Below are 14852 nucleotides of genomic sequence, written 5' to 3' on the forward strand. Positions count from 1 at the left end.
AGAAAAGAACTGGAAACGTCTGACAAACTCTGGGTTTGAAAGTGCTTACTTTGCATTATATTTGCTCAAAATAGACTCTGTCACACATCTTAAAATACTTTTGAAACAAATTAACTACTTAAATTACTTAAAATGTTACTACAAGTAGAAATTGTAAAAATAAATACATATAAATAAACACTTAAATAACACTATATACAGTATATTCCATGTGGTCTTTGTCTCCATCTGCTGTTTGCCAGTCTATTTTGGTAGATTCACGTTTCTGTGTAAAAATGAGTTTCGTATTTACACAGACGTCCAGACGGAAATTAACTGATATTGTTGGCATTGGTGTTTACAGGGTTGTGAATATTTAGGCTAGAAAATATTTTATGCTGGTATATTTTATAGAAAAACAAAACGTATGGCTATAGCTACTGCACACAATGGTTGAAACTAATATCAACGAGGCATTCTACAATGTGATATAAATGGTATTTAACTTAAGTATACAGACATTTTAATCGTATTTTATCACACTCATTGTATGGTAATTAACTATCCTTTCGATGTGTATTCAAATTGCTGAATTCCGATGCGCCCTGAATGGGGCGTGTTGTTGTTGCTGCGGTCACCTGACTCGTGAGTGTGTCATCATGTGGCGTTCACAGTCTGCTGGAATCCCACGGAGAGTGGAGACTTCACGGTGGTCTCTCGTCCCGGTTTTGTTTGTCCCGTTCAGATTTCCAGCATGGCGTGGACAAAATACCAGCTGTTCCTGGCCGGGCTTATGCTGACAACTGGCTCAATCAATACGTTGTCGGCGAAGTAAGTATACTTTATTGTGACGCCGTTTTGCTAGCCAAAAACTAACTGTGTAGGGACCGTGTGTTTGTTTACCACACAAAATACTGCATTTCGTTTAAGACATTATCTTACATCGCCCTAAGACCAAGTTTAGTGATTGGGTTTACTTTATTACGTTTGTGCATTCGTCGTATTGACACGTAACTACTGCTAGCATGCAATGCTAGCTGCTAACAAATGAGCGACTATAAAGTTGCTAAGAAATCAATCTCATGTGCGTGTATCGACAAGTAAGATAAGGTTAAGGCTGCTGCCGGAAGGGAAACACTATTCAAACATCTTTATCTGAAAATTAAACCACATTGACTTGAGTTTTCCTGGTGAAATGTCAGTATAATGACCAGCATGGGGAGTTCATAACATGATCAACATGTTAGGTCACGAGTACATGCAATGACTGACAGGCATTATCGTTGAATCGTTTTTTAACAACTAACTTAACATTTCATATCAATGCGAATGGAAAAAAAAAGCAAATTCATTGACACACCCAGCTAGAATCTTAGTAGTGAAAATGAGCTGAATAAATGAATGAACTCAACCCTGATCTAATCACATATCTCAAACAGGCTCTTATCCGTTTTAGCCATAACCAAAATGGCAAACGTGAACACACCGTAATCACTCCCATGGTGCAACTACAGAAAAGATTAAATGGAACGGGAACGGGAATAAAATATCACAGGGATAGATGTTTTCAAATGTTCAAGGATACCGTCAAGCGGAACTTTCCAAACATGGTAATGGCTTTCCTTTTCTTTGACGCACTGCCATCAAGGCTAAATGCTTTTCCTTGCGAGGGTCGCGGGGGTGCTGGAGCCTATCCCAGCTGTCTTCGGGCGAGAGGCGGGGTACACCCTGGACTGGTCGCCAGCCAATCACAGGGCACATATAGACAAACAACCATTCACACTCACATTCATACCTATGGACAATTTGGAGTCACCAATTAACCTAGCATGTTTTTGGAATGTGGGAGGAAACCGGAGTACCCGGAGAAAACCCACGCATGCACGGGGAGAACATGCAAACTCCACACAGAGATGCCCGAGGGTGGAATTGAACCGTGGTCTCCTAGCTGTGAGGTCTGCGCGCTAACCACTCGACCACCGTGCTGCCTGCTAAGTGTAAATTGAATTTCTTAATCAGGAACTATATTAAGGGCTGCACAGCGGTGGAGTGGTTAGCGCGTAGACCTCACAGCTAGGAGACCAGGGTTCAATTCCACCAGTACTCCGGTTTCCTCCCACATTCCAAAAACATGCTAGGTTAATTGGCGACTCCAAATTGTCCATAGGTATGAATGTGAGTGTGAATGGTTGTTTGTCTATATGTGCCCTGTGATTGGCCCGCCTCTCGCCCGAAGACAGCTGGGATAGGCTCCAGCACCCCCTGCGACCCTCATGAGGATAAGCGGTAGAAAATGAATGAATGAAAGGAACTATATTAAGTACTGTATAAGAAATTCAAAGACGCAAGATTGTCTCTGTTTTTCTTTACTTCCCCAACAATGTGTGATGTCAGCGTTGTAGCGCCTGACTCATGCTGGTCGATGCCGTGCAGACGTTTACAAGCAGACAGACAGACAGACAGATATTGCTACTAACAGCTCAAGTTTCACTACCGTCACATGATTAGATACAGTCTTGCAGGGTTCGTTGCACCTTGCTCGGTCAGATTTTACTGAAGTGGTGCAACAAAGTCTTGGTTCTGAAGTGTCGTGAGGAGCTGAGCTTGAGGGAAGTGCTGCGTCGTCACATTTCACGCCTACGTTCCCTTGTCTTGCCATGGAAATGGGCCATGCTTCCTCTTATGGCCTGACTATGAAACTTTGCGTGGATTTGTTGCACCATGACATTAACCACATTAGCTGACAATAGAGCATGTGCAGTGTTCATTCAAAAGCGAATCCTGCATATTTTGGCAGGGATGTGTACTCATTCTCTAGAATGAGATATAATAATGTCATATTTATACCCTATGTATAAGTATTGCGTAACTTGAGACTGAACAGTAATCTGAAAGCGACACTTTAAAGGAATCAGGTCAGGTGGTGTCATACTTTTATGTTCATCACCTATATAGAAGTGAGCTCTGCTTCTTTCAAATCTAAAATTTGAGTTGGTTTTCATTGTAATTGTGATGTAAATATATATATTTTTTTGTGACCAACAGATGGGCAGACACTTTCCGAGCACCGGGCTGCAATAGCGACCCTGATCATGCATTTTCTCACCCGTTTGTCCAGGTAATGCGTTGCCTTGTCTTAGTAATATATACATATTCTATACTGACACATAACCTGCTAAAAGATTGAATCAATTAGTGTGTTTTTTGGTTAACACTGAAAATTAATCAAATGAAAAAATTAAATCAACTTTATTTGTAGAGCACTTTTCCTGCAAGGACATGCAACAAAAAGTGTGTTACAGAATTAAAAACAATTACCACAATTAAAAAGAAAACATTTACCTCTCCCTCACACCCTCCATACTAGACACCCACCCACCCACACACAATCACACACAGTAGGGAGACATGGCATAGCACTGAGGATCAAGGAAACGCCACCTTTGGGGCCGTCCACACAGAGGAGCCACAGGCCGTGCCATCGGGTCCACAGACAGGCGGACCCCCACATCAAAGGGTCGAAGGGACCCAAGGACAGTAGAGGACCCCCCCTGAGGAAACACTGGAGTTAAAAGCTAAAGACTAAAAGTATAAAATAGGACTAAAAAGAAAGAAGAGTTAAAAACATGATTAAATTTAATCTTTAATCTTCTTTTAAAAATATAACAGTCTTTGCAGTCCTGAGGCTCTCCGGCAGGCTGTTCCACAGGTGGGGGTCACAAGTGGCTAAATGCTGCCTCACCGTGGGTTTTTGTTCTGCTAAAATGTTGCCTCTGTTTGCGTATATTTTCCAGTTAGCATACAATATGGTGCACGTGTTGTCATGTTACTGCGTGGGTAATTTTATCACAAAATGTCCTATTAGTACGGGTACTCCAAAATGGATTTGTTTAGCGTCCGAGTCGGACTTTCTGGAATAATTAATGAGTCTAACCATGCTTAGTGATTGTGGAATATGAGTAGGAATGAGTTTCCTCATGTTAATGTTTGTGTTTCCCACCCAGGCAGTGGGGATGTTTCTGGGCGAGTTCAGTTGTTTGGCTGTCTTCTACATCCTACTCTGCCACGACCGTCGTAGTCCCGAGCCCCAGATGAACGCAGGCCAGAACTTCAACCCTTTCCTCTTCTTCCCCCCCGCTATGTGTGACATGTTGGCCACCTCAACTATGTATATCGGTAAGTCAGCCTTTTAGAATACCTGTTTTTTTAATGGTAACGGTTTAATTTCATTTGAACATGCATCAGATTACAATTGAATGCATCCCATAATCAGTTCACAGTTCCACATGTCCAAAAGGAGTAGGAAGAAGCAAAGCTTATTAAATCCTACCCCTCCATCTGGTACTTTTACAATCAGTAACTGTTACATTTGTTCACTTCCTGCTTTCCATAATACAGTTTAAGGTTTTTTATTTTATTTATTTTTGATTTTTAAATTTTGTAATTTTTTGTCACGTACCAAAGTAGGAGGTGATATGAGCATCCAATGCCATAATGGGTACCATAGTAAGTGTCAATATAGTGATATATATAGCACATCATGACTGGTTCAAGACTCTTCATCCTTGTATTTAGCAAACATCAACTGCTTGTATTGTTTCTTGAATTGGCTCATCGTTGTGCATTGTTTGATTTCCTTACTCAATCAATTCCATAGTTTGATTCCACATACTGAAATGCAATGGCTTTTTAACGTAGTCCTAGCATATCAGTGTTTCAAATTTAGTTATTCCCTGAGATCATATTTCTCCTCTCTAAGTATTGGATGACATTTTTAGGTAATTGGTTGTTTTTAGCCTTATGCATTATTTTAGCTGTTTTGTTTATTTATTTTTTATTTTTTAAAATTTTGTAATTTTTTGTCCCGTACCGAAGTAGGAGGGGATATGAGCATCCAATGACATAATGGGTATCATAGTAAGTGTCAATATAGTGATATATATATAGCACATCATGACTGGTTCAAGACTCTTCATCTATTTTTTTTCATCTACTCTTAAACTCTCATCTATTTCCAAGTACTTAGTGCTTAGTGAGTTCAACTGCGTCACATCATATCCTTGTCTGAATGTTTAGCTCTCAGCATGACCAGCGCCTCCAGCTTCCAGATGCTTCGCGGAGCTGTCATCATCTTCACAGGTCTACTTTCTGTGGCGTTTCTGGGGCGACGCCTCATAGCCAGTCAGTGGCTGGGGATCCTCACGACCATTCTGGGCCTGGTGATAGTGGGGCTGGCCGACTTCCTCAGTGGACACAAAGATGACAGTCACAAACTCAGTGATGTCATCACAGGTGAGGCAGATGATGCTTGGAATTCGCATCCAGTGTTAAGTTTGAGAATGAGTTCCACACCCAACCCAAATTTGGACCACGGTTTCTCTCTTCTGTCATTTTTAGGGGACCTTCTGATCATCCTGGCTCAGGTCATTGTCTCTGTACAGATGGTCCTGGAGGAGAAGTTTGTCTACAGACATGATGTCCATCCTCTGCGCGCTGTTGGAATTGAGGGTAAAGCAGATTTGTCAAATTTCCATGTGTGAAATAGTAAGAGTTTGCGTATTTTCCGTACTATTTTTTGAACAAATGGACGCCTTATGTGTTCCAAAATATGTAATTTGTTACTTGATTCGCTAGGGATCGTCTCCAGCTGCTGGTGAACCTAAACAGGATAAACACAATAGAAATGCATGGTATTGTTGGATCTGTTTCCATGTTTAGGATAGAGTCCAGCCTCCTGTTAGATTTGTTCACTTCCTGCTTTCCATAATACAGTTTAAGGTTTTTTATTTTTATTTTTTGAATTTTGTAATTTTTTGTCCCGTACCAAAGTACGAGGTGATATGACCATACAATGACATTATGTGTACCATAGTAACTGTCAATATAGTGATATATATATAGCACATCAAGAGTTTGCGTATTTTCCACACTATTTTTTGAACAAATAGACGATGCACCTTATGTGTTCCAAAATATGTAATTTGTTACTTGATTCACTAAGGGATCGTCTCCAGCTGCTGGTGAACCTAAGCAGGATAAACACAATAGAAATGCATGGTATTGTTGGATCTGATTCCATGTTTAGGATAGAGTCCAGCCTCCTGTTAGATTTGTTCACTTCCTACTTTCCATAATACAGTTTAAGGTTTTTTATTTATTTTTTTGAATTTTTAAAATTTTGTAATTTTTTGTCCCGTACCGAAGTACGAGGTGATATGACCATACAATGACATTATGTGTACCATAGTAACTGTCAATGTAATGTTATATATATATATATATATATAGCACATCATGACTGGTTCAAGACTCTCATCTATTTATGTGTTATAAATAACACCTTATGTGTTCCAAAATATGTAATTTGTTACTTGATTCGCTAGGGATCGTCTCCAGCTGCTGGTGAACCTAAGCAGGATGAACACAATAGAAATCAATGGTATTGTTGGATCTGTTTCCATGTTTAGGATAGACTCCAGCCTCTGTTGTGATTTAGCAAGAGATACGTAGAATCGGTAATAGGTGCATTATATGCTATTTTCTTTGTCCAGGTTTCTTCGGTTTCATCGTTCTGTCGCTGCTGCTCATCCCCATGTATTTTATCTACGTGGGCGAATTCAGTGATAACCCCCGACAGGTTTTAGAGGATGCGCTGGACGCCTTCTGTCAAATCGGTCACCGGCCGCTCATCTTGCTGGCCTTGCTGGGCAACACCGTCAGCATCGCCTTCTTCAACTTCGCCGGCATCAGCGTCACCAAGGAGATCAGCGCGACCACACGCATGGTGCTGGACAGCCTGCGTACGCTGGTCATATGGGTGGTGAGCCTGGCGCTGGGTTGGGAGCAGTTCCACGGCCTGCAGGTTCTGGGCTTCTTGGTTCTGCTGGTGGGCACGGCACTCTACAATGGACTGCATCGCCCTCTGCTGGCCAGAATACCTTGCTGCGCTGGGCTGGCCGGCGGAGAGGAGGAGAGCGGCGCAGGAGAAAGGGAGAGACTGCTCGGAGATGGTTCGGTGCAGGCACCTGACGAGAGCTGAAGTCGGAGCTGGTACACTTTGCACACACAACATCCCCAAGTCAAAAACACTGTACCTTTTTACCTAATACATTTTTAGCATCCCATTGCCTTTTAGAAACATACAAAAGAGGTGTTCCTTTTTTTTTGGACTTTTTAGCCAAGTATCCTGACTTATTTCAATGCATGTGTTCCCAAAGAACATGAAACCTACTAGTCAGACATTCATTTTAAAGATCAATGGGATTTTTTATGGGGATTTTACTGGTCGCTCACTTCCTTGCTGTTTTTCAAAATAACTTTTAATTTGTTAAAATGCATTTTTTTATTATTATTATTATTTGTAGGATTTTTTTATGATGCTGACCAAGCAGTGATTTTGTGCCAAAGAGTTCACAAAATATAATTTCACTTCCATGACTGGAAGAGGCACTGAGTTTTTTTTTTTAATGGGGGAAATGATTTGTGTTATGAAAGAGTCTGTCACTAACAATAAGGGATTTGCACAAGCTGTACAAACCGAGTGTCTATTTCATTTCACTTTGCTATAATTGAAAAAAAAAGGGAACTGTCATTAAATCCGACGCTGTAAATCATGTCATGGTGGACAAATGTTCTATGCATACAATTAGTACCTTTTCTTAACAAGCCAAAAAATGACTCCAATTTCTGCACTGCCGACAGCAGCAGCAGCTGACACCTGCTGGCCGTTCACATCCTGAGTCAGCCCAACATCCTCCCCAAGGACAGTTGTAATGCTTTAGTGGAGGTCATAGGTTAAACCAAAAGAATCCCTTAGGATTTGCGCACATGACCCTCAAACAGGATGCAGGAATAATGTGTTAATTAGTCACAATGACACAATGATTTATGTCCGATATATAGTGTAAAAAGCCGTAAAGGTGTTCACACTTGAGGGCCACACGGTGAAAAATGGCCATCACACGTAGATATGCTAAGAGGTTATACTAGGTATTTTAAGAAGAAACAGAACATCAGCTTCGTGAAACGTGTATTAGTATGAACATCGGTCCCATTTTTACACAAATATTTCAAATTTCTTCCTAAATAATATGACTTTTATACTTATTCCAATCAAATTTCTACCGCTTTTCCTCACGAGGGTCGCGGGGGTGCTGGAGCCTATCCCAGCTGTCTTCGGACGAGAGGCGGGGTACACCCTGGACTGGTGGCCAGCCAATCACAGGGCACATATAGACAAACAACCATTCACACTCACATTCATACCTATGGACAATTTGGAGTGGCCAATTAACCTAGCATGTTTTTGGAATGTGGGAGGAAACCGGAGTACCCGGAGAAAACCCACGCATGCACGGGGAGAACATGCAAACTCCACACAGAGATGGCCGAGGGTGGAATTGAACCGTGGTCTCCGAGCTGTGAGGTCTGCGCGCTAACCACTAGACCGCCGTGCCGCCGACTTTTGTATTTATTCCAATCAAAATTTTTTGCCAACTAATTTCCCAGAAATTACATCTATATAAACTCAACTTAAAAAAAAAAGTTAATTGTAAACCCAGATCTAGCAAAGCCCCCCCCCCCCATCCAATCCATGGAGTAAAATACCCCCACCCCAAGTCACACTCCAGAACTCCCACTATGACCTGACATACTCAACCCCAAGGGAGGGTAGACCTTCGTGCAGGAGTGGACCACCGTGACCCGTCCACGCACACAGAGGTAAGTCACCAGCTGACATAAAATCACCTAAATGGAGCTTAATTATTAAGTGTATGTTTCTTGCAGTTCCTTGGATGGCCGCCAGATGGCACTGCTACCTCAACAACATGAAGTCCATCTCTGCTGTCTGGATCTTGGTGGTAGGTGTTCACATTTATCCAGGTCATATAACTGAATAACTGCACAGAAAAGTAATAATAATTCCAAGTGTAAGTCACAGTGAATGTGTCAAAGTTAGCACCGGGTGCTAAATCAGGTGCTGAGATTATCATCACAAATAAATACTATACAGTATGGAGGATTTGTACAAAGCATGTGAATCACATTGATGAGGGAATTTACTTTTATGGCCTGCTGGATAGGAATATGCGGTATTAAAATACAAAAGTAAATAAACCCAAGGAGCTCTTGGGACATTGTACAAACAGGCTTCTATCCAGTAGCTGTTTTTTTGCTGGAATTGTCCCAGGGAGACATGTCCTCCCATGGGACAAAGCCTCGGCATGAAACAAGTCTGTGAACGACTTAAACAGATGATAGATAAATAGATAGATGAGAGATATTTATCTAAAATCCAGCATGTTTTTCATCCAGGCTGGTCCACCATAATTTATGCATCGGGATGGGCATTGTGTATAACTCAAAATGGGGAAAATGTATCGTTTTTTCTCTCTTCATTTATACACTAATACAGGTAACATTGCATTATATTGGGCGATCCTTGAACGCACCATCGTTATGTGTCGGCGAGAGATTCCGTCTGTTCTGTTCATCATCAGTATCATTCATTAGTGAAGGGAAGAGAGAGCATTGTAATCCAATAATAATTAATGAATGTCACTTTTATTGCAAATGTTATCACCTTGTACTTTGGTACGTGACCAAAAAATAAATACATAAATAAATAAAAATGTATAAAATAAAAATATATATAAAAAAATTTAAAACATACATCACAACATAAAAAAAATAAAAACAATAATTAAATTAAAAAAAAAAACTAATTACATTAGAAAGGCAGGAAGTCAACAAATGTAACCGTTACTGATTGTAAAAGTACCAGATGGAGGGGTAGGATTTAATAAGCTTTGCTTCTTCCTACTCCTTTTGGACATGTGGAACTGTGAACTGATTATGGGATGCATTCAATTGTAATCTGATGCATGTTCAAATGAAATTAAACCATTACCATGTTGATTCGACAGCCGTGTGTTAAAAGTAGACATGTTATGGGCGTATATGAATTACTGGCTGATTTTTTCGCTATTCACTACACCATAAAATTACGTTCATTCACACGAAAATATTGAAATAGATTTATAGAATAAATAGAATATTATTATAGATAGAAGCTGCGAGTCTATGGTTTGTTATTGTGACTTTTTCCATGAGTCTCCTCGCTTATTTAGCTCCCAGCATGTGTGATTTAACCTTGTGTACATTTGCACACGGAGGCACTGGGGGGGGGGGGGGGGTAGGACTTTAAATCTGTTTCAACGTAAACGGATGGCTTTGCTCAAATGCACCCCATCGCCATCATATTTGAAAGCATCCATTACAGCAGCCCTTGGCTTGTTTACGGCAGAGGGCAGGTCAGAGTGGGTGTGATTAGTCTGCACCGTTCCAACGTCCAGCTAATGACCACTTAATGGCTTAATAGCCACCAAAAGAAGCTCTCCTGGTGGTGTTCACCCTGAAGGGCCATGACACTCAACTGCTGTGTTTTGTCAACTTGCACGATGAATAATATTGCATGTTTTGCGGTTCATTTGCTGATTAAAATTCAAACCATAGGATACAATATTGAACAATTGACAATTTTTCACATTTTCTTCTTATACGCTTGAAGATTAAGTAATATATTCTTCAGATATTTCATCCTGGTAATGAACCCACTGACTGTAAGATATATTTTTAAATTGAACTATAGGAAAAAAAATAAAAATACAATGAAACCTTGGTTTGCAAATGCCCCGGTTTTGGTTTTTGACAAAAATGTTAGCCAAAATATTGCTAGGTTTTTGTATAATGCATAACAAATTAGTCTGTTTGTGCCATATTATATAATTCTGCGGAATCGAGGCATCTTGTGCTATCTTGTTGCAAAGTTCTGAATGGATTTGGATTAAAATTTTTAGGAATTGTTAGAAAGGGGATATGGAAGAACTGATGTATGTTTTCTATTTTTTGTAAAGGATTATTTAACATAGGATCATTTTCAGAATTTGTGCATATAACTCCACATAAAAAATGGTCAGAGCACTTATTTGGGACAGTTAGCCTTCCTGTTAGCATGCTAACATTAGCATGTTGGCATTTCTACATATGCTGATATTAGCATACTAACATTTTTTTGCAGTTTTTTTAATTGCTATTTTCATGGGTAGACACGTATAGAAATACTTACCACAATCATGCTAGGTATTAGCATGCTAACATGAACATACTAGAAAAAACTGTTTAAACCAACATTCAACTTCACAATGCTATTATTCCGCGCCATAAAGATAATAATTACATAACACATTTTCACAAGATTCTCTTTGTTTGAATTGCATTCTACTTATTCTGACATTTATAGCACCGCCTCGGTACTTTTTATGAGAAGCTAAAATGAGATCACGGAGCAGAGATCTTTGCAGGTTCCTGTATAAGTTTTATTGACGCCCGCACGCAGTCACGAGGCCTCTTCGGACCTTTAACCTCAACAACACAATGCCATTTTGAAGATCATTTGAGTTCAAGTCAACCTGAGAGAGGCGACATGCATCAGATGCATTCAGGGTCACTGTCAAAAATAGGACAGCCTTGTTTTTGAATGGACCTCAGTATCCTTCGGTTCTCTGTGTGTGTGCAGATGATGGCAGCGTGCCATACAGAAGGCTGTGCACAATGGCCCAGGTCCCATTAAATCTGCGAAAGTTCCTTCCTAAGGCAAACATTGCCAGAAATAGTAATCTTGGCTGGAGCAGGAGTCGTACAGAGGGGAGCAATAATTCTCAGTGTAATAATGGAACTCATTTGATTTTGTCCAGCGTCTGATCCTGCAAGAGCCGCGGTGCGAGCCCCTCATTCAGTTTTTCCTCTACCCGATAAGACTTCCTGAAAAACATACAGCGAGCAATCAGGCCACAACAATAGGCTCCATGCATGTGAACGTCAGCCACAGTGTCCATGCATGTGATGCACAAATGTTTGGACATTTTAATTTTCACTGCGCTTGGATGCAACATTGTCGTTATTGATCATTTTTGCTGGAAAAATGAAGTTTAAAGAAGATAAACTGTATTTTGACCACAATCCAATAAGAATATGTCACCTTTTGTGTTGCTTAAGACAAACTCAAGCCTACTTATTCAAGTAGACGGGAACGTTTGGCTGGAGCAGTAATCTGAGCTCATCTAACAGCTCCACAGAGACCAGGGTTAGAAAGAAGGGAAATAAAGGTGAAATATCCAGCTGGATTCCAGCATGAAAAGCAATACTTATGTACTCCTTTGCACCCAAAATGAACCATTCCCGATTCAATTTTATATGGATGTTTTGTAATCATCATATCAAGTGTCATATAGAAGGAAAAGTGTTTGCATGTTTGTCACACTTTAATGTTTCAGATCATCAAACAAATTTAAACATTAGTCACTGACAACACAAAATTCATTTTTTTAATGAAACTTTTTATGATTAAGGCTGAAAAAAATCCAAACCTACCCCCTACACTTGTGTGAAAAAGTCATTCCCTCCCACCACAAAGAAAGCAATTGAGATCTCTCGGTCTGGAAAAGGTTATAAAGCCGTTTCTAAAGCTTTGGGACTCCAGCAAACCACACTGAGAGCCATTATCCGTAAACAGCGACTGCATGGAACAGTGGTGAACCTTCCCAGGAGTGTCCGGCCAGCCAAAATGACCCCAAGAACGCAGCAACGACTCATTCAACATTTCGCAATAGACCCCCCACACAACATCATCAAAGACCTGGAGGCCTCACTTGCCTCATTGTTCACCACTCCAACATAGGAAAGACACTGGGCAAAAACGGCCTGCATGGCAGAAAACCACTGCTGAACAAAAAGAACATTAAGGCCGTCTCAATTTTGCCAGAAAACATCTTGATGATCCCCAAGACATTTGGGAAAATAAGAAGTTGAACTTGGAGGTGTGTGTCCCATTGCATCTGGCGTAAAAAATAACACCTCGTTTCAGAAAAAGAACATCCTACCACCTGTAAAATATGGTGGTGGTAGTGTGATGGTGTGGGACTGTTTTTGCTGCTTCGGGACCTGGAAGACTTGCTGTGATGAATGGAACCAGGAAGTCCGCTTTTTACGTTTTTTAAGGCCCTTTATGCTGAAAAAGCCTCCATTTTGCCTGAATTACAACAATTCTGCAAAGATTTTTTTTTTATCTTTGATGATCTGCAACATTTAAGTTTGACAAACATGCAAAAAAAAAAACAATCAGGAACAGGACATACATGCAAAAAAAATAAAAAATCAGGAAGGGAAAAAACATAATTGAACCTAAAATATGTTTCGGTGCACCGAATTACATATTAAGTATGTATATTAAGTATTAGTATTACATATTAAGTAAGTAAAAAAAACAGTGCATAAAAATCCATTCATTTATGCAATTGAATCATGACCAAGATAACTTATTAAACATCTGGTAGTGACGCAACAAATATGATCCTGATTTAATGAAAAGGAGTAGGCAGAAGCAGAGTTTTAGCATGCATTTTAAATCACAAAATCACATTTTGTGCAAGAAAATGCACCAAAATTGGAACTGTTTTAATTGTCTATTAATATACAGTATTTTTGCTTGATTAGAATTAGAGTTAACACTGTTTCTTATTATTTTTCTTTAATATTAGTCATAAATATGCAGCATAGGAATTTTATTTTTGAAGAAGAAAATTTAAGGTATTTAATTAATCAAATAATTGTATTGTAATTAATAATTCTATATGTTATTATTTATTTTGTATTTTTTGAAATCGTCATTTAGCTCAATAAGAATGTAATATTTTATTTTATTTCCTCATTTTTCGTTAATGTACCCGAGGGCACACAAAAGGGGATCAATGACGTTCTATCTAATCTAAATAATGAAAAAGTACAAACAGCCTATATTACATATGAAGCGATTGTGAGGCCTCTTGTGGCTTTTTGAGGGACGTGGGGTCCCGTGTTTTTTTTTTTTTTTGTTTTGTTTTTTTTTGTTTCTTTTATGCTTCCCACTGCAAAGCTCATCAGCACCTGAAATATCTGCATCCTCTTCCACGGATTGTTTTGACTGCACGGTGGAGGGCGAACGTTACATGTCATTTCTAAAATTAACCCGGAAAAGTGTCACTCGAAAACACCATGATAGGAGGCAGCCAGGGTCATCTGGGCTTCCGGTACCGTGGATCAAGACTAATGAATGCGGCCTTCACGAGCTATTGTTTGGGGTTACACGCATGCAAAAACACGGACGTTTATCAACACTAATAATGTTGTGTAATATTGTTTTTTTAAGTGGCAGGTGCATACATTGGGATTCAAACATCATCCTTGCAGTAATATAATAGAATTTTGCAAACATTAAAAGCAGTTGCTGGTTTGAAGTGCGAGGTCGGCCACCTCCCGTCGTTTGAATCTTGAGGGTCCTTGCGGATGAAGTGCGGCCTCTGAAGTTAATTGTGTTTTCGTTTTCGCGGGGAATAGATTTCCTCTGTTTATTATGAGCGTGGGGACGGATTTGCGTCAGTGTGCAACTTGCACGTCGAGATAAAGTTGCACAAATATTGAAAAAGGGAAGTTCTAACAGTCATTATAAAGTAGCCCCCCACCACCACCACCACCGCTACTCTTCTACTCCGGAAGAAATAAGGATTTGTGTTGCATCCTAAAATACTTAAATCGGTTCTATTTTGGATATAAATACAATAACAGTATTAATAAATAACATTTAATAACATTAAATATTAGTTTTATTTTAAAATATATGCATTATCTACTCTCCCCCAATTCAAATAGGTGTTACTTTTCATTTTAAAAGTGGTGTCCGTGAACTTATCACCAGTCTCCAGCTCCTTATGAGAGCAAATGCAAAGCCCCCATTGGCTGAGGCAGCGACCAATCAAAAGCAACGAAGTAACTTTGGA

The 14852-nt window shown here is 39.8% G+C and overlaps 1 protein-coding gene across 1 annotated transcript; it reads left to right on the top strand.

Moving 5' to 3' along the window:
• The first annotated feature begins 614 nt into the window (after positions 1-614).
• slc35f6 (solute carrier family 35 member F6) lies at positions 615-7592 on the top strand. Its single transcript, XM_058091695.1, has 6 exons — positions 615-810; positions 3025-3097; positions 3984-4155; positions 5056-5271; positions 5377-5487; positions 6531-7592. The coding sequence occupies exons 1-6, from the start codon at positions 734-736 to the stop codon at positions 7016-7018; spliced, it is 1137 nt and encodes a 378-aa protein (XP_057947678.1). The 5' UTR covers positions 615-733; the 3' UTR covers positions 7019-7592.
• Positions 7593-14852: the final 7260 nt, after the last annotated feature.

This window comes from Doryrhamphus excisus, chromosome 1, assembly GCF_030265055.1.
Source record: "Doryrhamphus excisus isolate RoL2022-K1 chromosome 1, RoL_Dexc_1.0, whole genome shotgun sequence".
In the NCBI taxonomy this organism is placed as follows: Eukaryota; Metazoa; Chordata; class Actinopteri; order Syngnathiformes; family Syngnathidae; genus Doryrhamphus; species Doryrhamphus excisus.